Here is a 21,712-nt window from a genome sequence, read left to right as displayed (position 1 = left end):
TAGTCACATCACCTTTTGCCTGTAGGAAAGTTTTTTATTTTTAGACAGAATGGGGATTCTCCTGGCAGAGATGCCACGTACTATGTACGCATTCAAAAATCAACTTATTATTTTTACAGAAATCAACTTAGAATGTGTTCAAAAACTGGCAGGGATGCATTTCAAAAACGTATGAACTATCATTAGACTAAGGTGCTCTGGAGACTAGGCGCTTTTGTGAAACAAGATTTTGTTCTTCAAGAATGTGAATTTGGTGCCCCCCTGAAATTTCTGCCTAGTGCAGATGACCCAGTTGCCCCCCCCCCCCTCCCCCTCCCCTAGATGTCGACCTGATTATATCACATGCTAATATCAGTGGTCACTTGACAGGGTAATAAATGTAAGCTTCTAAGTCAGTGCAACAAAAGGATATGGCTATTAATGTCAGATATTTTGATTGTCACAAACTCACTTATTGGAACCTATCAAGTTCTTCCTGTTGACCCAGAATCATGATATTTGGCAAAGTAGCGATGTTTCACAGTACAGGTAAAGGAAAAAGGAAGAAAATTTGTAATTGTATTGCATGAAAAGTATTTAAAAATATTGAAATATTTGAAATAATATTTCTTTTTCTATTTGTTTCCCAACTTCTAACTTTAAATTAAAACATTCTCGAAACTCTTGGAATCCTGAGAGCCAATATCCTGCCAATATCATCTACATCTACATCTATACTCTACAAACCACTGTGAGGTGCAATGTCCATAACAGGCAAAATTTATCGATGGCCTTGATTCCCAGAATGGATGAACTGTCTACATTCATAATTAAGCCTTTACATAACCCTCAGTGTGGGAGTGCTACTCGCACCTGTGCTATTTTTCGACCTCTCTTGTCTCTTTGGTAAATTTTCTATGTCGTAAAAGTGGTTTCTTTGATTTCAGTGAATAAAAGTGAATTTGTCTACTTTCAGATGCTGCCAACCATTTTCTAAAAATAGACGAAACATAATATCTGTGAATATATATTTTGAAATATGTTTCTTGTGGTGACTATTTAGGCAGCGACTGCGGTAGATAAAAAGAAAAATGGCTTTTGCATACTGCGCATTAAGATTTTTTATTTGACTTGTGTGCCTAGATGTGTTTTGCCTTGTTTATAAGGCATCTTCAGTGGGTGTCCTGAAATATTACACAATTTTTTGTTTACACATACAGGTTTGAGCTTTATAAACAGTTCATTGGAGTTTTTGTAATAAAATGGAAAGGTACTTACTGATCAGCATCTAATTCATTATTTGTAAGCCAAAAAGCTTTCTCTTATGTGGCAAATTGGTTCAAATCTTGCAGTGTCCACAGGGAAAACTGCAAGTTTTCAACAGTTTGCCACATGATAGAAAGCTGTTTTGCTTACAAATGATGATATAGATGCTGATCTATAAGTACCTTTACATTGTACTGTAAAAACATGAATAAACTGTTTTAACTCTCTAATCTAAATGTGCAAACAAAAAAAATCATGTAATGTTTCAGGACACCCACTGAACACACCTTTTAAATAAAGCAAAATGCATCTAGGTGCACAAGTTACATATAAAAAGCTTAACTTGCAATGTATGTTTTTTTTTTTTTTCTTTTTTTTTTTTTTCTTTTTTTTTTTTTTTTTTTTTTTTTTTTTTTTTTTTTTTTTACTACTGCAGTTTATATGTTGAAATGACGCCCGGCATGATACATTAAAAAGAACACAGTTACATGTACACACTTTTGCCTAGTTTTGATTCATAAAATTGTTCTTGGAACTTCAATATTCTAAATTAACAACTGTAACTCAACTCCAGTTAGTGATTCAGGGAAGTGGGGGAATCAAATCTACAATTGGTCACCCAGATTAAAGTTTTCCACTGTTTCTGGAACTCAGTTAAAGCAAATGCCAGGGTGGTTCCTTTGAAACAACAGTGTGATTATTTTCCCCCAACATTATCCAACCCCAGCTTGTTCTCTGTCTCCAATAACCTTTCCGTGTAATCTCTAAGGTGACCATTTCAGAATTTAGTCGTATTTGGTAAAAAGATACCTACATGTCTTAAAAGTGAAACTGCCTGACTCTAACCATTTTTGATAAATTTGGGTTTGAAGGGTCAAGGTTGTGTACCCAGTCATAAGTCAGCCACAAGTTTCCATATTTTCAGAAACCTACTCCTCAGAATTGAGTTGACCTACAGACCTCAGTTTTTTATGCTAGTATGTAGGCCACAAAGTTGATACAATGTATAAAAAGTGTGATGCATTATTCAAATGTTTTATGACAAATATTAAAAAAAAATTTTTTTCACATTATGCTCTGAATGTTTGATTTTTAAAGAGATCGTAACTTTGCGCAGGGTAACAGTTGCTCATGACTCTCAATATTGCTTGCATTTTTTCTTTTGTTGAATTGAAGTTGTCTTTTTAATTTGAACTAATGGAATAGTAATCTTTCTCCTGTAATTCTTTACACTGAAAAGACTTTTAAAAGTTAATTGCAACATATACATTAAAAAGAATGATTGATAACTGATTTCAGCTCTCACTGGTTTACTTGCAGGTCAACCACAAATATATCGCGAACAGTTTTTCAAGGATACTCATGGTTTCTATTTACCAATCCCCTGTAGTGTTGCCCCCCTGTGGGCCTGGATGGTAGAATAGGCCCGAGGTATTCCTGCCTGTCGTAAGAAGCGACTAAAAGGAGTCTCGCACCTTTCGGCCTATGTGATTGTCCCCTGTAGGGCTTGACCTCCATTTCTCAAAATTTTCCCGAAGAAAGCCAAATGGGGAAGGGTGACTTACATGATGCATCATGTCCATAGTGCATTGACATCTTTAGCCCAATTTCTCGTCATCGCATTGCAGTCCCACTCGTACTCCGTCTCTTAAGCGAGGACACCTTCCTGGGTGTGTTTTCCTCCACCCATTATGCAGTGTTGTTTTCTGTGCTGATGATGACCATGGAATTCTTTGCACCATATCCAGCGCGGTAGCCAGTCCGTTGTGGTGCGGCCGCCATGTACCCTGTTGGTTGTAGCCCCCTGTCTACACAAGGATCGCTCTGCTGATGTTTGCACCATTAATTCCCTACTTATGCCAACAAGCAACTGCCTGTCACCCTGGGGCATCGGAACTCCTGGCAATGGCCATCCTACCAGGTGACCTTTTCTGCGACTGGGCGGCATCTGTGGGCAGGGCCCTTGGTTGGATTGGGTGGCATCAGGGCGGATAATGCTCGATGAAGCATACCACGTAATCACTTGCTGGTGATCAAATGTCAGCAGTCTCTAAGTGTTCCAAGTCTCAATACAATACATGGAAGTGTGATCCTAAATTGTTCCCCTCCCTGGCCACACAATAGGAGGAACAGCAGGCTAAGGATGGCAGAGAATCTTATTCGCCCCGGTACCTCGTATGTACGAAAGCTTATGAGGATTACTTTGTCTTGATGAAGCCTCAGTTTTTATAGAGCATTTAGAGGACAAGTTTGGGGAGATGGAGGACTTGTCCAAAATGTGGTCAGGGTCAGTCTTGATAAAAACGGCATCCTCTGCCCAGTCATAGGCATTACTCACCTGTGACAAGCTGGGGAATGTTTCCGTTACTATCATGCCTCATAAGAGCTTAAATATGGTTCAGGGTATTATATTCCACAGAGACCTTCTTTTGCAGTCTGACGACAAGTTGTGCACCAACTTAAAGCGATGAGGAGTTCATTTCATCTGGCGCGTCCATCGGGATCCGAGGCATAATCAGGTTGCAGCCGGTGCCTTCATCTTGGCCCTTTGAGGGTGACACATTACTCGAGAAGATCAAAGTGATGGTTAACTGCTGTGATGTCAAGCCATATTTCCCTCCCCCCAATGTGGTGCTTTAAGTGCTGGAAGTTCAGCCATATGTCTTCCCACTGTACCTCCAGTGTCACATGTTGAGATTGTGGATCTCCATCCCATCTCAATACTCCACGTGCCCCTCTTTGCATCTGTGTGAACTGCGAAGAGCGTCATTCCCCATGCTCACCAGACTGCAGGATTGTACAGTGAGAAAGGAAAATTATGGAATACAAGACCCTGGACCAAATGACCTACACTGAACCCAAGGGGAAATTTGAGTGCCTACATACTGTGGCTATAACCACATCTTATGCCGCCACTACGAGAACAGTAATAGCTCCATCAGTTCCGCGAGTTAGTTGGCTCACAAAGCCGGAAGACTATGCCTGCTCCCTTCATGGTTGGGGGGGGGGGGGGGGGGGGGGCACTTCCCTCGCTTGGGTACACCAGTCCCGACTTCTCAGCTGGAGAAGCATAAGTCTTCTTCAGCTCCTCTCGCTAGGAAGGGGTCCCTTGGGTCAATCCCTTCCCAGGTTTCTGCTAGTGGGAAAGATCAAAACTGGTCACCAGTTTAAATAAAATGCTTATGCAATCAAGAGTGTTTTTAACAAATTTTAATGATATACCTGATATTGCTGTTTTCATGGAACAATATTTTAGAAAATGTCCTCCTTTGCACCTAAGATTGCTGTCATATATGTAAACATTTCAACAAAAAATCAAGTTGAGATTCAGTTGTCTACGTATCACCCCCTGGGACTCTGAAGTTCATAAAATTTCACGTTTTTTGCAGTGGTGTCGTATTCAAGTGAAGGTAAGAAATACTAATTGCAATACCAATGACTTTTCATTATTATTTATACTTAATACACTGAAGCACCAAAGAACCTGGTACAGGCATGCGTACTCAAATACAGATATATGTAAGTAGGCAAAATACGGCGCTGCGGTCAGCAATGCCTATATAAGACAACAAGTGTCTGGCGCAGTTGTTAGGTTGGTTACTGCTGCTACAATCACAGGTTATCAAGATTTAAGTGAGTTTGAATGTGTGTTATAGTTGGCACATGGGGGATGGGACACAGCATCTCCGAGGTAGTGATGAAGTGGGGATTTTCCAGCTAATAAATGTGACCAACTAAGGTATTGGGTATGGAGACAACCTCATGAATCCTTGACCCTGCTTGTCAGCAGGGGACTGATACGTAAGCATCCTGTCTGATCACCTGCATCCATTCATGTCCATTGTGCATTCCAATATATTCCAGCAGGACAATGCAATACCCCACATGCAGAATTGCTACAGAGTGGCTCCAGGAACATCTTCTGACTTTAAACACTTCCACCAGCCTCCAAACTCCCCAGACACGAACATCACTGAGCATATCTAAGATGACTTGCTACATGCTGTTCAGAAGAGATCTGCACCCTGTTGTACTGTTATGGATCAATGGACAGCCCTGCAGGATTTATGGTGTCAGTTCCCTCCGGCACTGGTTCAGACATTAGTGAGTCCATGCCACGTCATGTTGTGGCACTTCTGCATGCTCGTGGGTTGCCCTGTACAGTATTAGGCAGATGTACCAGTTTCTTTGGCTCTTCAGTGTACTAAGACTAAAGAGTTACAGTGCACAATCAGAGGTATGTACTGTTTCCCTGTGCAAAGCTATGTTTTTTAAAAAAATTACGCTTTTAAAGCAGTGTGGAAAAAGTTTTTTCCAACATTTTTCATAAGAAATCTGAATGATGTTCATTATTCATTATATTAGCTTAGAGGCCTACACACTATATGTATAAAAAAGTGTTGAGTAGTAGGGCTTTGAAAATAGGGAAATTGGTGCCTAACAAATGACAAGAGTACACACCTTTGAGCCTCTAAACCTGAATTTATCGAAAACAATTAGAGTTGGACAATGCTATTTGGTGTTTTTACTATTAAGTCATGTAGTTATCCATGTACCAAATATGACTAAATTCTGAAATGCTCATCTTCTCACCCCCTGTGAGATTACCAAGAATGACCCCTCACTGATAGGACGGTAAACCTTAAGCTTCCTTCAAGTTAGCAAAGTATAATAATCATTGCAGTTTACCCTTAATTGGTCACATAAATTATGCTTAGACAGAAAAATTCTGAGTTTCATTTCTTGGACTGTCGTGACTGACTTTTACGTAAGGCTCTGCAGTAGTGCACTCTAATTCTGGGTTATGTAACTGTTCAGCACATTACTTTTCTTTTTTTCCTCCACTCCTGAAGAGGTAATTTGATCACTTTTGGGCCCTGCTTTGTTGGCTTTCATTTCCTGAGCTACAGGTTGTGTTTCTTGTACTGTGCAATTATGTGACTGTTGCACAATAAAGGATAATTTTGTTGTATAATCCAGTACAAACCATGAATAATCTGTGCTACATTTTAAAACTTGGATTCATATCCTACAGCTAACTTTAAAAGAATTACAATTGAATTTTCCTTTTATTTACTTCACAGCTGATTCGCATTTTATTGAAGAAAGACGGAAGTCATTACGGCGATGGTTGACTCTTGTGGCAAGACATCCTATTGTCAATAAGGATCCTCTTGTAAATTTCTTTCTTACGTATGGTGGACCTGATGTGCAATACAAAATACGCGAAGTTTTTCGCAGAATGCCAGATGAATTTACGACATCAGAGCTAGCAGCTACGGCCAAAGTAAGTAACATTGTGATTGAAAGTAATATTATTCCGCTCGTGTCATTTGTTGATCAGTGGTTTTGGATGAGCTTCTTGATTTTTTTTTTTTATGAAAACTTACTTTCAATTTTTGAATTTATGATTATTTGTTTGGTAATTCTTCTTCACAGGATCTTGTTCCTCCAGAGACACACAGTGAATTTGCAACTAGTCGGGACCAGATCCGAATAATCTTGAATGGCGTTGTGCGCCTGAAGCAAATTGCTGATGCCATGGCTCTACGATCCCATGGGTAAACTCTTTATTATAATGACTCTTATTTGGCAATATGCATCGCACAAATACACATGCAGAGAGAGAGAGAGAGAGAGAGAGAGAGAGAGAGAGAGAGAGGGAGAGGGGGGGGGAGTGAGAATTGGGGTGGGGAGGACAAAAGGAGAGATATATCAAGTGACTGAGAGAGAGTAACTTCATACAGTCGGTGCTTTGTATTACTGTATATGGACTGTGGCCTTTTTGCAAGAATTCTGACACTAGACTTACTACATCTAACACTTTATTTTAAAAATGATGACCACTTTCAATTCGTTATTCCTGTACCTTTAATTTCAACATCTCTGATAAATGATAGTTAGTATAACAGCGGACTCTAGATAATTTGAAATGCAGGGCACTAGAGAAAAGTTCAAATAACCAAGAATTCAAAATAACAGGCATTCAAATAATCGAGAAAAACAGAGGAATAAATTCAGCAAAATGAGATTTTAAGTAAGAGTTAGTTTTTGTATCTACATATGTAGATTAATTTTTATTTTAATGATGTACAAAATAATACATACATATATATGTATGGTATATACATAGAGTATGTAAACAAGACACCAATGAAAATGTCAATCATCATTTCGAAAAATAGTCTGTGATTTTCTTTTGAGAGAATGAGTTCCATTTAGCATTGTCCAGCAAATTTTTTATTGGTAATGAGAGCCGAGAGGAAATCATCCTCAGAATGGAAACGAGTGACAACTGCTTCTGGAGTGACTGGAGTTGGCAGTTGGTCTTTGTTGTCTTCATTGTCCTCATCCTGACAGGCCAACAGTTCAACTTCGGTTAGAAAATAATGGACACAAATTTTATCAACAACGTCCCCAAAGGGTAACATATGACAGCTTGGTAGAATTTCACTAATTCCTGTGACTCTGATAGCTGCTCCACATATTCTATTTTCAATACAAAACTGAACTTCGTGGTTATACTTGTCACAGCTGTTTTGTTCACATTCACACCTTTTTCAATGCTATTAAGCACAAGTGAAAGAATTTCAGTGTTGTCTGTGTTGAACATATTGCGTGGGATGTGCCCATTCAAAAATGGTTTTAGTTAATCAGTACAAAGTCAATCCTGGTGGTCTAGACGTAAAATGCTTGACAGGGAACAAAGAGGACATATAATCAAATCCCGATTGGACTATGCACTTTTCGGTCCACATTTTAACCTAGGCTTCACCTCTCAGTGATGTGAGATGTCTCCAGAAACAACATGTGGTTTGGATTCCTTGTTTAACTGTAGGCGCCCTTTCGCTAATTGTATAACTGTGGTAGGTGAGGGACACACACATCGCCAAAGTAGGTCCAATTGAAAGTTTAGCACCAGGCTAGTAAACCACATGAAATATTTATTTAACAATACAAAGAGAAATGTCTGTGTTTGCAGTCTTTCTGCACATTTTTTAGTGTGATTGCACGACATTTTAAAAACTTTGAGAGCCGCTCACTTGTCGCATAGTCTTCAGTCGTGAGAGAATTATCAAGTATCAAATTATTGAGACTCATCTTATTTATTTAGCAGCAGTTGCTGCACCATGCAGTCATCACATTGTTTTGAGAATAACCCACAGTTGAACACAATAAATAATTGTGTATGTAACCAACTATAATTATATATTTAAGCAACTAGCATACTTCATCTTTTATACTTAAAAGTATATGAAACACCAACAGATCACAAAGGAAATTTCAGGAGCAGAATTATAGGCACTCTTGGTGAGATCAAAAATTAAACTGTAGGAAAGTTTTTTTAGGCATAGTTTTTGAAATCGAATTTTTCCATACACCTGCTGTTTATTAATAGGTTCCATTTTGTGGTGCCACAGCTGTGACATTAATATGTAAAACAAATGCTTGTTAATGCTTCTCTTATACTCAGTCAAGTGCACATTTCCCAGGACAGGACCATGTATGTAACCTAACAATCAGTTTCTGTGCTTCCAAGTATTATCAAATAAGATGTTAGTCACAAGATTGCAGGTACAGCAATAGTGTGTGGTTGCATATAGTGGTATAATATTCTTTATACAGTGCTTTACACATCACAGTATGTAACTAAGGGAATTTTGTTCTTTCAGAAAACAGTAACTTTCATACACAGGAATGTTTGCGTTGAGATCACTCAGTATTCTTCATTAACTGCCGCCGTTGGATAAGCAGCTGCAGCAGCAAGTCGTATACTCCTAGCTCATTCATTTGTTACATAGTTTAATTCTTAATTTCTTTGCGTGTTTTTGGTACTTGCATTGTTTAAATCATAAATTTCGGGCATATTATAGTATTTGAGAGTTGTAGCATCGCGTTTTAGTACCTGAATAGTGTAAATTCGCGTAGTCGTCTGTCTTCTGTTTTTGTTTTGAACGGCCAGTGTCGGTTGGTCACAGTCAGTGTGCTCCCTGCCGCCGTTGGATAAGCAGCTGCAGCAGCAAGTCGTATACTCCTAGCTCACTCATTTGTTACATAGTTTAATTCTTAATTTCTTTGCGTGTTTTTGGTACTTGCATTGGTTAAGTCATAAATTTCGGGCATATTATAGTATTTGAGAGTTGTAGCATCGCGTTTTAGTACCTGAATAGTGTAAAATCGCGTAGTCTCCTTCCGCCGCCGAGCAGTGTGTCAGCAGTGCACACGTGGCAGCATTACTGCATTTACTAGGCAATCTTGTATTTTAATAACCGTTTAAATTTTGTGTCGATTTGTTTGCGCTCTCTGTAGATTAGTTCAGACGTTCTTTGCACAACAGTTTTTAGCATGGATAGGGACTGCAACTGCTGTGTTCGGATGCAGGCTGAGTTGGCATCCCTTCGCTCCCAGCTTCAGGCAGTGTTGGCTTCGGTCACACAGCTTGAGGCTGTTGCCAATGGTCATCACTGTGGGGGTCCAGATGGGGATTTGTCGGGGACAGCCAGCTCGTCCTACGCATCCCCCGATCGGACTACGACTGTGGTTGCCCGGGATACTGCCCGCATTGAGGCTGATCCCTCACCTGTGGTAGAGTGGGAGGTCGTCTCAAGGTGTGGCAGGGGGCGAAAGACATTCCGGAGGGCTGAGCGGAAGGCCTCTCCAGTTTGTCTGACGAACCGGTTTCAGGCTCTGTCTCAGGCTGATACTGATCTTCGGCCTTACATGGCTGCTTGTCCTGTTCCAGAGGTTGCCCCTCAGTCTGCAAGATCCGGGCGGTCGCAGAGGGTGGGCTTACTGGTAGTTGGGAGCTCCAACGTCAGGCGCGTAATGGGGCCCCTTAGGGATATGGCAGCCAGGGAGGGGAAGAAAACCAAAGTGCACTCGGTGTGCATACCGGGGGGAGTCATTCCAGATGTGGAAAGGGTCCTTCCGGATGCCATGAAGGGTACAGGGTGCACCCATCTGCAGGTGGTCGCTCATGTCGGCACCAATGATGTGTGTCGCTATGGATCGGAGGAAATCCTCTCTGGCTTCCAGCGGCTATCTGATTTGGTGAAGACTGCCAGTCTCGCTAGCGGGATGAAAGCAGAGCTCACCATCTGCAACATCGTCGACAGGACTGACTGCGGACCTTTGGTACAGAGCCGAGTGGAGGGTCTGAATCAGAGGCTAAGACGGTTCTGCGACCGTGTGGGCTGCAGATTCCTCGACTTGCGCCATAGGGTGGTGGGGTTTCGGGTTCCGCTGGATAGGTCAGGAGTCCACTACACGCAACAAGCGGCTACACGGGTAGCAGGGGTTCTGTGGCGTGGGCTGGGCGGTTTTTTAGGTTAGATGGCCTCGGGCAAGTACAGAAAGGGCAACATCCTCAACGGGTGCGGGGCAAAGTCAGGACATGCGGGGACCAAGCAGCAATTGGTATTGTAATTGTAAACTGTCGAAGCTGCGTTGGTAAAGTACCGGAACTTCAAGCGCTGATAGAAAGCACCGAAGCTGAAATTGTTATAGGTACAGAAAGCTGGCTGAAGCCAGAGATAAATTCTGCCGAAATTTTTACAAAGGTACAGATGGTGTTTAGAAAGGATAGATTGCATGCAACCGGTGGTGGAGTGTTCGTCACTGTTAGTAGTAGTTTATCCTGTAGTGAAGTAGAAGTGGATAGTTCCTGTGAATTATTATGGGTGGAGGTTACACTCAACAACCGAGCTAGGTTAATAATTGGCTCCTTTTACCGACCCCCCGACTCAGCAGCATTAGTGGCAGAACAGCTGAGAGAAAATTTGGAATACATTTCACATAAATTTTCTCAGCATGTTATAGTCTTAGGTGGAGATTTCAATTTACCAGATATAGACTGGGACACTCAGATGTTTAGGATGGGTGGTAGGGATAGAGCATCGAGTGACATTATACTGAGTGCACTATCCGAAAATTACCTCGAGCAATTAAACAGAGAACCGACTCGTGGAGATAACATCTTGGACCTACTGATAACAAACAGACCCGAACTTTTCGACTCTGTATGTGCAGAACAGGGAATCAGTGATCATAAGGCCATTGCAGCATCCCTGAATATGGAAGTTAATAGGAATATAAAAAAAGGGAGGAAGGTTTATCTGTTTAGCAAGAGTAATAGAAGGCAGATTTCAGGCTACCTAACAGATCAAAACGTAAATTTCTGTTCCGACACTGACAATGTTGAGTGTTTATGGAAAAAGTTCAAGGCAATCATTAAATGCGTTTTAGACAGGTACGTGCCGAGTAAAACTGTGAGGGACGGGAAAAACCCACCGTGGTACAACAACAAAGTTAGGAAATTACTGCGAAAGCAAAGAGAGCTTCACTCCAAATTTAAATGCAGCCAAAACCTCTCAGACAAACAGAAGCTAAACGATGTCAAAGTTAGCGTAAGGAGGGCTATGCGTGAAGCATTTAGTGAATTCGAAAGTAAAATACTAGGTACCGACTTGACAGAAAATCCTAGGAAGTTCTGGTCTTACGTTAAATCAGTAAGTGGCTCGAAACAGCATGTCCAGACACTCCGGGATGATGATGGCATTGAAACAGAGGATGACAAGCATAAAGCTGAAATACTAAACACCTTTTTCCAAAGCTGTTTCACAGAGGAAGACCGCACTGCAGTTCCTTCTCTAAATCCTCGCACAAACGAAAAAATGGCTGACATCGAAATAAGTGTCCAAGGAATAGAAAAGCAACTGGAATCACTCAACAGAGGAAAGTCCACTGGACCTGACGGGATACCAATTCGATTCTACACAGAGTACGCGAAAGAACTTGCCCCCCTTCTAACAGCCGTGTACCGCAAGTCTCTAGAGGAACGGAAGGTTCCAAATGATTGGAAAAGAGCACAGGTAGTCCCAGTCTTCAAGAAGGGTCGTCGAGCAGATGCGCAAAACTATAGACCTATATCTCTGACGTCAATCTGTTGTAGAATTTTAGAACATGTTTTTTGCTCGAGTATCATGTCGTTTTTGGAAACTCAGAATCTACTATGTAGGAATCAACATGGATTCCGGAAACAGCGATCGTGTGAGACCCAACTCGCTCTATTTGTTCATGAGACCCAGAAAATATTAGATACAGGCTCCCAGGTAGATGCTATTTTTCTTGACTTCCGGAAGGCGTTCGATACAGTTCCGCACTGTCGCCTGATAAACAAAGTAAGAGCCTACGGAATATCAGACCAGCTGTGTGGCTGGATTGAAGAGTTTTAGCAAACAGAACACAGCATGTTGTTATCAACGGAGAGACGTCTACAGACGTTAAAGTAACCTCTGGCGTGCCACAGGGGAGTGTTATGGGACCATTGCTTTTCACAATATATATAAATGACCTAGTAGATAGTGTCGGAAGTTCCATGCGGCTTTTCGCGGATGATGCTGTAGTATACAGAGAAGTTGCAGCATTAGAAAATTGTAGCGAAATGCAGGAAGATCTGCAGTGGATAGGCACTTGGTGCAGGGAGTGGCAACTGACCCTTAACATAGACAAATGTAATGTATTGAGAATACATAGAAAGAAGGATCCTTTATTGTATGATTATATGATAGCGGAACAAACACTGGTAGCAGTTACTTCTGTAAAATATCTGGGAGTATGTGTGCGGAACGATTTGAAGTGGAATGATCATATAAAATTAATTGTTGGTAAGGCGGGTACCAGGTTGAGATTCATTGTGAGAGTCCTTAGAAAATGTAGTCCATCAACAAAGGAGGTGGCTTACAAAACACTTGTTCGACCTATACTTGAGTATTGCTCATCAGTGTGGGATCCGCACCAGATCGGGTTGACGGAGGAGATAGAGAATATCCAAAGAAGAGCGGCGCGTTTCATCACAGGGTTATTTGGTAACCGTGATAGCGTTACGGAGATGTTTAACACACTCAAGTGGCAGACTCTGCAAGAGAGGCGCTCTGCATCGCGGTGTAGCTTGCTCACCAGGTTTCGAGAGGGTGCGTTTCTGGATGAGGTATCGAATATATTGCTTCCCCCTACTTATACCTCCCGAGGAGATCACGAATGTAAAATTAGAGAGATTAGAGTGCGCACAGAGGCTTTCAGACAGTCGTTCTTCCAGCGAACCATACGCGACTGGAACAGGAAAGGGAGGTAATGACAGTGGCACGTAAAGTGCCCTCCGCCACACACCGTTGTGTGGCTTGCGGAGTATAAATGTAGATGTAGATGTAGATGTTATGTTTTCTCATGGATCATATTGATGATTTCTGGTCTCTCAAAACCAAACATACCACATCTTGGTCCTCTTGAACATGTCTTAATATGCTCAATTAATGTCCCAATACTTAACATAAATATTTAATGGTTGCCATATGTGTGTCCACATCCCAGGTCTTGTAATCTTGTTGAAACACTATCATGGCAGATAACGATATTTTAAAATCTGATAAGGGCATCCATTGTGCTTATTAGCTGTTTAAAACGATACACTTTATACCTTTTATTTTAGTGAGGAGATACAAAAGATAATTAGCCATTTCTATTTAGATTTGAGTGCTTGCTGTAAAAAGATTATGTGTATGTTTAAATAATTTCCTTTGTGCAGTGTCTGAACCAGTTAATAGAACTGATTTGTAGAGGGAGCTACATATGGACTACATAAAGTTGTGTTGTCACATTCTAAGACCATTGCACAATAAGAGTGGTGAAGAGAGTGTTCTGGGGTTTCTGCAGAGACAGTTCTGTTGCAGTGCAGTGTGAAGGTTCTGCCATCTTGATACGCTTTTTTACCTGCAGCTGGCAGAACTTCCATTTCTTCCAGAAGTTCATCCTGAAAATTGCTTTTTACAAAGAAGAACTATTCAGATGTCCTGGAAGATTATCTGGTTTTATTTGCCAGATTACAAACAGACTTGAATTAACAAATCAGTAAACAACTCAATTAACAACTCAAGTTACAACTCCTTAGTAATACAAGTGTGACTAAACTGTTCAAAGGCTATTGGCGGAATCCTCCTTTACCACATTCAACGCTCTTGGGGAAGCATTGATCATTGTCATAGAACTTCTTCGTTAATGGGCTCCATGGTGTGGCGCATGGTGCTGTAGACTCTGTGGTACTTGCAAGGATATGGTTTCATCAGATGTCTTTTCCCCACCACACAACATCCCAGGAGCAACTGTGACAAATAATCCAAACACAACAAACCTAGAATCTGTTCAATACAACAACTCATCCCAGTAGCGTAAGTTAAACTTGATTGTCTACCGACTAGCCATGATCTCTGAATTATATTATGGGGCAGGTATTTTGTAAAGACCCAAATTATTAATTTGTGTCTTTGTACCCTCACCGCATGTAACAGAAGCATCATAATGTGCAAATAAAGTGACACAGGACTGGAAACATACTCCAGAGCTTATGTATGTGGACCAGTACGAGTCTTATGCTCAGAACATCTGAACTGCACATATTCATGGTGCTAACAATTTGATCAAGATTGTACAAACATCTGTGATTCTGACTGTGAAGGAAGGAAAATCTTACACCTTGTGATTTCCATCTTTTTGGCATGCTGAAAGAACACGTGCTAGAGAAAGAGAATTTCCAGTGATGGGAATGTTCAAACAGCAATTGTCAATGGCTCTGTGACCAAGGAGCAGATTTCTATTGAACTGTTGGGTATAACTTAACAACCATTGTTTGCAGAGACTTTGTGACTATGTTGAAAATAGTGTCATGTATCTATGAAAGTGAATTGGTCTGTCATAATAATGCGTAACTTACTTTTTCAAGCACCCATGTAGCAGAAGCATCTTATGGTATATAAAATTCTCTTAGTGTTCAAACCACACCACATTTGAGTAGATACACAGACTTTCGATGGTTTGCACTCTGTTCATTGTCAGGAGAGATTTGCCTACCTTGGGCTGTGTTCCTCTTACATAGTGGTAGTTGGCAGGTTTGCTATAGGTGTCTTGCTGAGACCAGGTGGTATGCAAGGTGTGGGGTGGTGGTGGCAGCGAAGCGGGCGGGCGTGTTTGCATATGCAGGAAATTGACAATGAATGAAGTGTGACCCCTCCCATCGCACTCTTTCCCACAGCCAGTATTTTGGAACAGAAAAGGACTCCAAAACCCTTTGTCACTACCTCTCTCTATACTGACAGTTTTTAATTTATGCTTTTCATGACTATTCTATGCCCTCAGTTTCTAAAAGATTATAATATCTCAGATTTCCTCAGTACAGTTTATTAACCATAAGTTTTTGAGTGTTCTGCTGATTAGTTGATTCAATTTTTTCTTTCTGCGATATATTTTGACAGAAGAGCCAATCATCTTTTAGTGTTTCAAGCCGTGTCGTGTGTAATCACTTTGTGGGCTCCAGCCTGTCTGGTTGGAATCTGAGCCATGGGTATGTGTAAAAACTCACCGCACCTGAAGAAAACTGGGTTGGTCATAGAATTACTGTGTAGAAAAATGAAGTTTACAACTTGGCTGAACACACAAAAGCACACAGTTAAGATTATAAAAATAATGTGAAAGACACCTGTGGATTTCAGCAATATGTAATCTCACTGTGACTAAGACAGTGCAAATCTTCAAACGTTCAAGTTGCTTTTAAAAATTCTAAAACATGACAGTTTTTTTTTATTTTTATTTTTATATATATATATAGAAAAGGGCTATTTTAATGCATGTATTCCCTGTGGTTGTTTTAGTGCAAAATTTAATGTTAAACATTTAAAAACTTTCTTTGCGTGATCTCCATAAATGAAATTACATATTTGATAAGGGTAAAATTACACTGAGAAACGTAATTGTGATATATTATTATAGATGCAGGTAAATAATAAAGAGTACGTCTTGCAGGTATGCAGCAGACATGGCCGAACTTGGCTCACAACTTACAGCATTGGCAGGAGAGCCTCATGGATCGTCGTCTTGGGCCACTGGGGGTAATCCTGTGTGGGCAGATATGAAAAAGGGCTTCCATGTCATTTCTAAGTGAGTGATATAATTTTTTTTTTGTAGAATACATAATTACACACTTTAATGGCAACTCCAGGCATTAATTGTGGTCAGAAAATTAGTATAATTTTTTTAAAGTAGTGCTTTATTAGTCTTGCTAGCACAATGAAATAGTTTCAGCTGTGATGAAAAGTACTAAGAAGTAGGGCCCTTGATGCTGAGCAGCTTTTGGCATGTAGTCGAACCATATTATTCAGAACAACCTATAAACAGTTACTGTGCTGCAGCATGTATTCTGTTATTGGATAGAATGTCTCTTGTGACTCAAAATTTTAACGATGTGTCATTTTGACTACCATCTCCTCTTGCGTTTTGTTTCTTCCTTTATAAAACTATGTCCTGCACAGTCTGTGATGGAGGAATTTGGAGCAAACTTTCACTTCTTGCGATACACTCTTTTCCTTTGTGATTTTGGAAAGCAAACGGAATGAGTGACAAACTAGACATGAAACTTAGTTATATATATATATATATATATATATATATATATTAAATTTGTTGTGAACTGTATAAAATGCCCCCTTAGATTTATTCCTGCTGTTGCACTCTGGCAGCTATCAGAAGGCCGTTCCTTTCCTATAAGTGCTGTGTGTGTGTGTGTGTGTGTGTGTGTGTGTGTGTGTGAGAGAGAGAGAGGGGGGGGGGAGGGAGGGAGAGCTAGCTTTGAACTTTTTATTTCGTGTAAGGCTGTATGAACTTACCTTCCTTACAAGCTTTATGAACTCCCTTAAGTTATGTGACAAAAAGCTCTTTTTAATAAAACAAGAAAAAAGGCAATAAACATTTATTGATATTCCTACCCGGTACATATTGTTCTATTGATTTATGAAGTCAACTTTCAAATTAAGTATTCCAAATGTTGTTTATATGTAAATGCACTTCACACAATTTCTTAGTAGAGAAGTATGTCCATGTACATTTATTCATTTTTACTATTACTACTATTAACGTACAAGTTATGACTACATTCCTCCATGCTTTGTTACACTTCTTGTAGAATTTTGCATTTTGTGTAAGATATGAATTCTAAACCCTTTTGTCACCATACATTCTTCATGAGTTTATGATTGGTGCTAGATGTACTGGGCATCATGTAATTTATGCATCCAGTTATTGACTGAGAATTATGTGTAGTTTAAAGCTGCTTCAGCTGAAGATACGAAGTGTGAGTTCACTGACTACTGATTAATGCCAATTGCTTCAGCTTTTGCCCTCATTGGGTAGGCCTCACAACAAGGCACCTACACTCCTGGAAAATGAAATAAGAACACACTGAATTCATTGTCCCAGGAAGGGGAAACTTTATTGACACATTCCTGGGGTCAGATACATCACATGATCACACTGACAGAACCACAGGCACATAGACACAGGCAACAGAGCATGCACAATGTCGGCACTAGTAAAGTGTATATCCACCTTTCGCAGCAATGCAGGCTGCTATTCTCCCATGGAGACGATCGTAGAGATGCTGGATGTAGTCCTGTGGAACGGCTTGCCATGCCATTTCCACCTGGCGCCTCAGTTGGACCAGCGTTCGTGCTGGACGTGCAGACCGCGTGAGACGACGCTTCATCCAGTCCCAAACATGCTCAATGGGGGACAGATCCGGAGATCTTGCTGGCCAGGGTAGTTGACTTACACCTTCTAGAGCACGTTGGGTGGCACGGGATACATGCGGACGTGCATTGTCCTGTTGGAACAGCAAGTTCCCTTGCCGGTCTAGGAATGGTAGAACGATGGGCTCGATGACGGTTTGGGTGTACCGTGCACTATTCAGTGTCCCCTCGACGATCACCAGTGGTGTACGGCCAGTGTAGGAGATCGCTCCCCACACCATGATGCCGGATGTTGGCCCTGTGTGCCTCGGTCGTATGCAGTCCTGATTGTGGCGCTCACCTGCACGGCGCCAAACACGCATACGACCATCATTGGCACCAAGGCAGAAGCGACTCTCATCGCTGAAGACGACACGTCTCCATTCGTCCCTCCATTCACGCCTGTCGCGACACCACTGGAGGCGGGCTGCACGATGTTGGGGCGTGAGCGGAAGACGGCCTAACGGTGTGCGGGACCGTAGCCCAGCTTCATGGAGACGGTTGCGAATGGTCCTCGCCGATACCCCAGGAGCAACAGTGTCCCTAATTTGCTGGGAAGTGGCGGTGCGGTCCCCTACGGCACTGCGTAGGATCCTACGGTCTAGGCGTGCATCCGTGCGTCGCTGAGGTCCGGTCCCAGGTCGACGGGCACGTGCACCTTCCGCCGACCACCGGCGACAACATCGATGTACTGTGGAGACCTCACGCCCCACGTGTTGAGCAATTCGGCGGTACGTCCACCCGGCCTCCCGCATGCCCACTAGACGCCCTCGCTCAAAGTCCGTCAACTGCACATACGGTTCACGTCCACGCTGTCGCGGCATGCTACCAGTGTTAAAGACTGCGATGGAGCTCCGTATGCCACGGCAAACTGGCTGACACTGACGGTGGCGGTGCACAAATGCTGCGCAGCTAGCGCCATTCGAGGGCCAACACCGCGGTTCCTGGTGTGTCTGCTGTGCCGTGCGTGTGATCATTGCTTGTACAGCCCTCTCGCAGTGTCCGGAGCAAGTATGGTGGGTCTGACACACCGGTGTCAATGTGTTCTTTTTTCCATTTCCAGGAGTGTATGTTTTCAGACACCACACTTATTGTTGCACATGGTAATACTGCTACACTCACTCACTGTAATGCTGCTAATCTGTTGCATATATATGTTAGTAGAACAACTTTGTTTTCTTTATGACAGCTGCTTTGGCAAGAAGTTCCTCTGTCATCTCTCTCCGTTAGCTCAGTTGCGGAGAAAATAGCAGATGATTTGTTGTGACATTTTAGTATTTTAAATCCTTTTGGAATTACTATTGGCTCATGTTGCGTGTCATGTACTGATTTCCTCATAAAATAGCTCGACAGTTTCATTGTCATTAATAGTGTAGAAATGGTTGCTCAGAAAAACATTGGCTACCGTATTTACTCAAATCTAAGCCGCACTCGAATCTAAGCCGCACGTGAAAAATTAGACTTGAAATCACGGAAAAAAAAAATTTCCCGAATCTACGCCGCACCTGAAATTTGAGACTCAAAATTGAAGGGCGAGAGAAAAGTTTTAGGCCACACCTCGAAATCGAAAAAAAGTTGGTCCATTGTAATATGAGACACAATTTAGGTCGAATGAATGACAATACAGCTACAGTAGTTTGGTTCGAGTCGTAAGCTTAGCAGTTAAGCTTTACCAGGTAGGTGTTGCTATGCGTCAGACGCTCCGTCCATATTTATACGGGTACCCTTTCTTTTTCACGTGCTTCGTCTGGTTTGAATTGATTGCTTATTTTTCTTTGATCTGATAAGTGCCGTTCTCTATGTTATAGGTGTTTACATGACTCTAAGCTGAAAATGTATTATTGTACTGTGTCATGCATTGTTTGTCACATTCTGTTAATGAGTGTTAACGGCCTGTCGCCGCTCGCGGCATGGCTTGCTGTTGTGCGCGCTACCTTGGCTGAAAAGAGGAATCGTCTCATTAGCGAAACAATGGCAAGAGCTTGCTATTTGTTGTTACTTACACTGCTGCTTTCTTTGATAATGATCAACAAGAACCAAATAATAGACTGCGTATGATAGAAGATGTTCTGAACTAGAGTTTAGCGAAAATTTTTCTCCGTTTGAAAATCTTTGCAGACGCCTCTTTAGTACATTACATTCTCCACAGAAATTAGAGTCATCGTAGATTTAAAAATCTAGTCAATTGCCGTGCTTCATTTCTGACTGTATCACTATTAGGCATAAGAATAATACGAATATAAACATGACATGATATGTATATTCTTCCGCGTTTGCTGTTGTCTCACTCTAGTTTCGTAGTTTATTAGGCAGACAGGATTTAAATGAGATAGCAGCAAACATGAAAGAATACATGGAAAAATGTTTATATTCGTATTATTCTTATGGTGCAGAGAATACTGCATGTGATTCACAATTCATAAAATTCCTATTAGCAACGATCTCTTCTCACAGGTTGGAAAAAATTCATAACGTGGAGTTGGCCATATTGATAAACATCCCAGTCTTTCCAGTCGGATTTTCGTAGTACATTGAAATGCTGCTACATTCGAAGATGAACAATACGGAATTTGTATTTACTACGTTGGATAATGTATGAAAACTGCAGTGATCGAAACTCGGGGCAGAGAAAACGCTCGTCTTCCACCTTTTTTTAATTTATTTACTGATGCAGAGGTTTTGGCGCCAGTATTTATCTTTGTGCCTGCAAAGCATGCCTGTATAGCGCTACATATATTCGACAGCAGAAGTTTGTTGTGGCGGCACCTACCAACATTTTTCAGAACTTCCGCTTACTTTGCACTCGATTCTAAGCCGCAGGCGGTTTTTTGGATTACAAAAACCGGAAAAAAAAAGTGCGGCTTAGATTAGAGTAGATACGGTATCATTGTGAAATTCCCCACAAAATGTTATCACCATAACTGACTGACATCTTCAGATGCAACAAGCTAAGAGTTAAGACTAAGGCCTCCTATTTACACTGGTCTAAAAGGATATGGTAGTGTGAAGATGGCAAATTCAGTTGCCAATGTGAACCAATCATGGTCTGTAGAGGGGTGGACCACTCACCACTTGGCAAATGAAGAACACAAATATTTCTATGAACAAGCAAAGGCTGTTGGAATATGCACCTGCCCTGGTGCTATGACCATCCTGATCACTCTTGTCTGAATATTTAAGTAACAACCAAATCATTACACCCCGAGTGACCAGTAGTTTCCCCTTTGTGGTTACTGTGACTTTAATATAGCCAGTGCTGCATCCTATGCTGTGCTAAGTTGTAAACCTGTATCTCTGTCCACCAGATTTGTTGAGCAGCAAATTTCAATTGCTTCTTTAGTTATAATGTCTCAGTACAAAGATGTTGACCAGCGAATTTTAATACCTTTGTAAATTATATTTTGCTCTGTAATGGGACAGTGCCTGGGCATGGAAGATTTTTCTGCTTGATCCAGACATGCATTGTCGATGTTCGACACACGTCTTCCACATTGTGACAAGTGTATTCAATGTATGACTTCCCAAAGCTACAGGGAATCTTATAAATGACCCTTCTTGGAAATAATGATTGTCCTTAACAAATCTCTTCAGTTCTGATGGTGGATGGAAAGAGCATTTAACTCGAGTATTCTGCCTATTTTCAAAGTTAAACAGTCAGTTTATGGAAAGATGAACAGTCCTAATTGTTCACTTTCTTCTAGCTTCTCACATGCACTGAATATGTTGGGCAAGGCATATCTCCTATTCAGAATATACATTTTGTAGGAAAAATGTATAGAAGTGGCATAGCTCATTGGGTAAGGCTGGCTGAATCCACTATGATTCATGCTCTGTGGACCAACATCCTAAGCACACCACTT

The 21,712-nt window shown here is 41.3% G+C and overlaps 1 protein-coding gene across 1 annotated transcript in view; it reads left to right on the top strand.

The window, feature by feature from the left end:
- LOC126162463 (sorting nexin-8-like) overlaps window positions 1-21,712 on the top strand; it is a 137,096-nt gene that overhangs the window by 78,664 nt on the left and 36,720 nt on the right. The window contains exons 7-9 of the mRNA XM_049918992.1: window positions 6,330-6,532; window positions 6,685-6,806; window positions 16,096-16,230. Coding sequence (XP_049774949.1) covers window positions 6,330-6,532; window positions 6,685-6,806; window positions 16,096-16,230 — 460 coding nt within the window. The remainder of the gene's footprint in view (window positions 1-6,329; window positions 6,533-6,684; window positions 6,807-16,095; window positions 16,231-21,712) is intronic.

This window comes from Schistocerca cancellata, chromosome 2 (genome assembly GCF_023864275.1).
Source record: "Schistocerca cancellata isolate TAMUIC-IGC-003103 chromosome 2, iqSchCanc2.1, whole genome shotgun sequence".
Classification (NCBI taxonomy): Eukaryota; Metazoa; Arthropoda; class Insecta; order Orthoptera; family Acrididae; genus Schistocerca; species Schistocerca cancellata.
The sequence above is the reverse complement of the archived record's forward strand: the minus strand, read 5'-3'. Positions and strand labels throughout refer to the sequence as shown.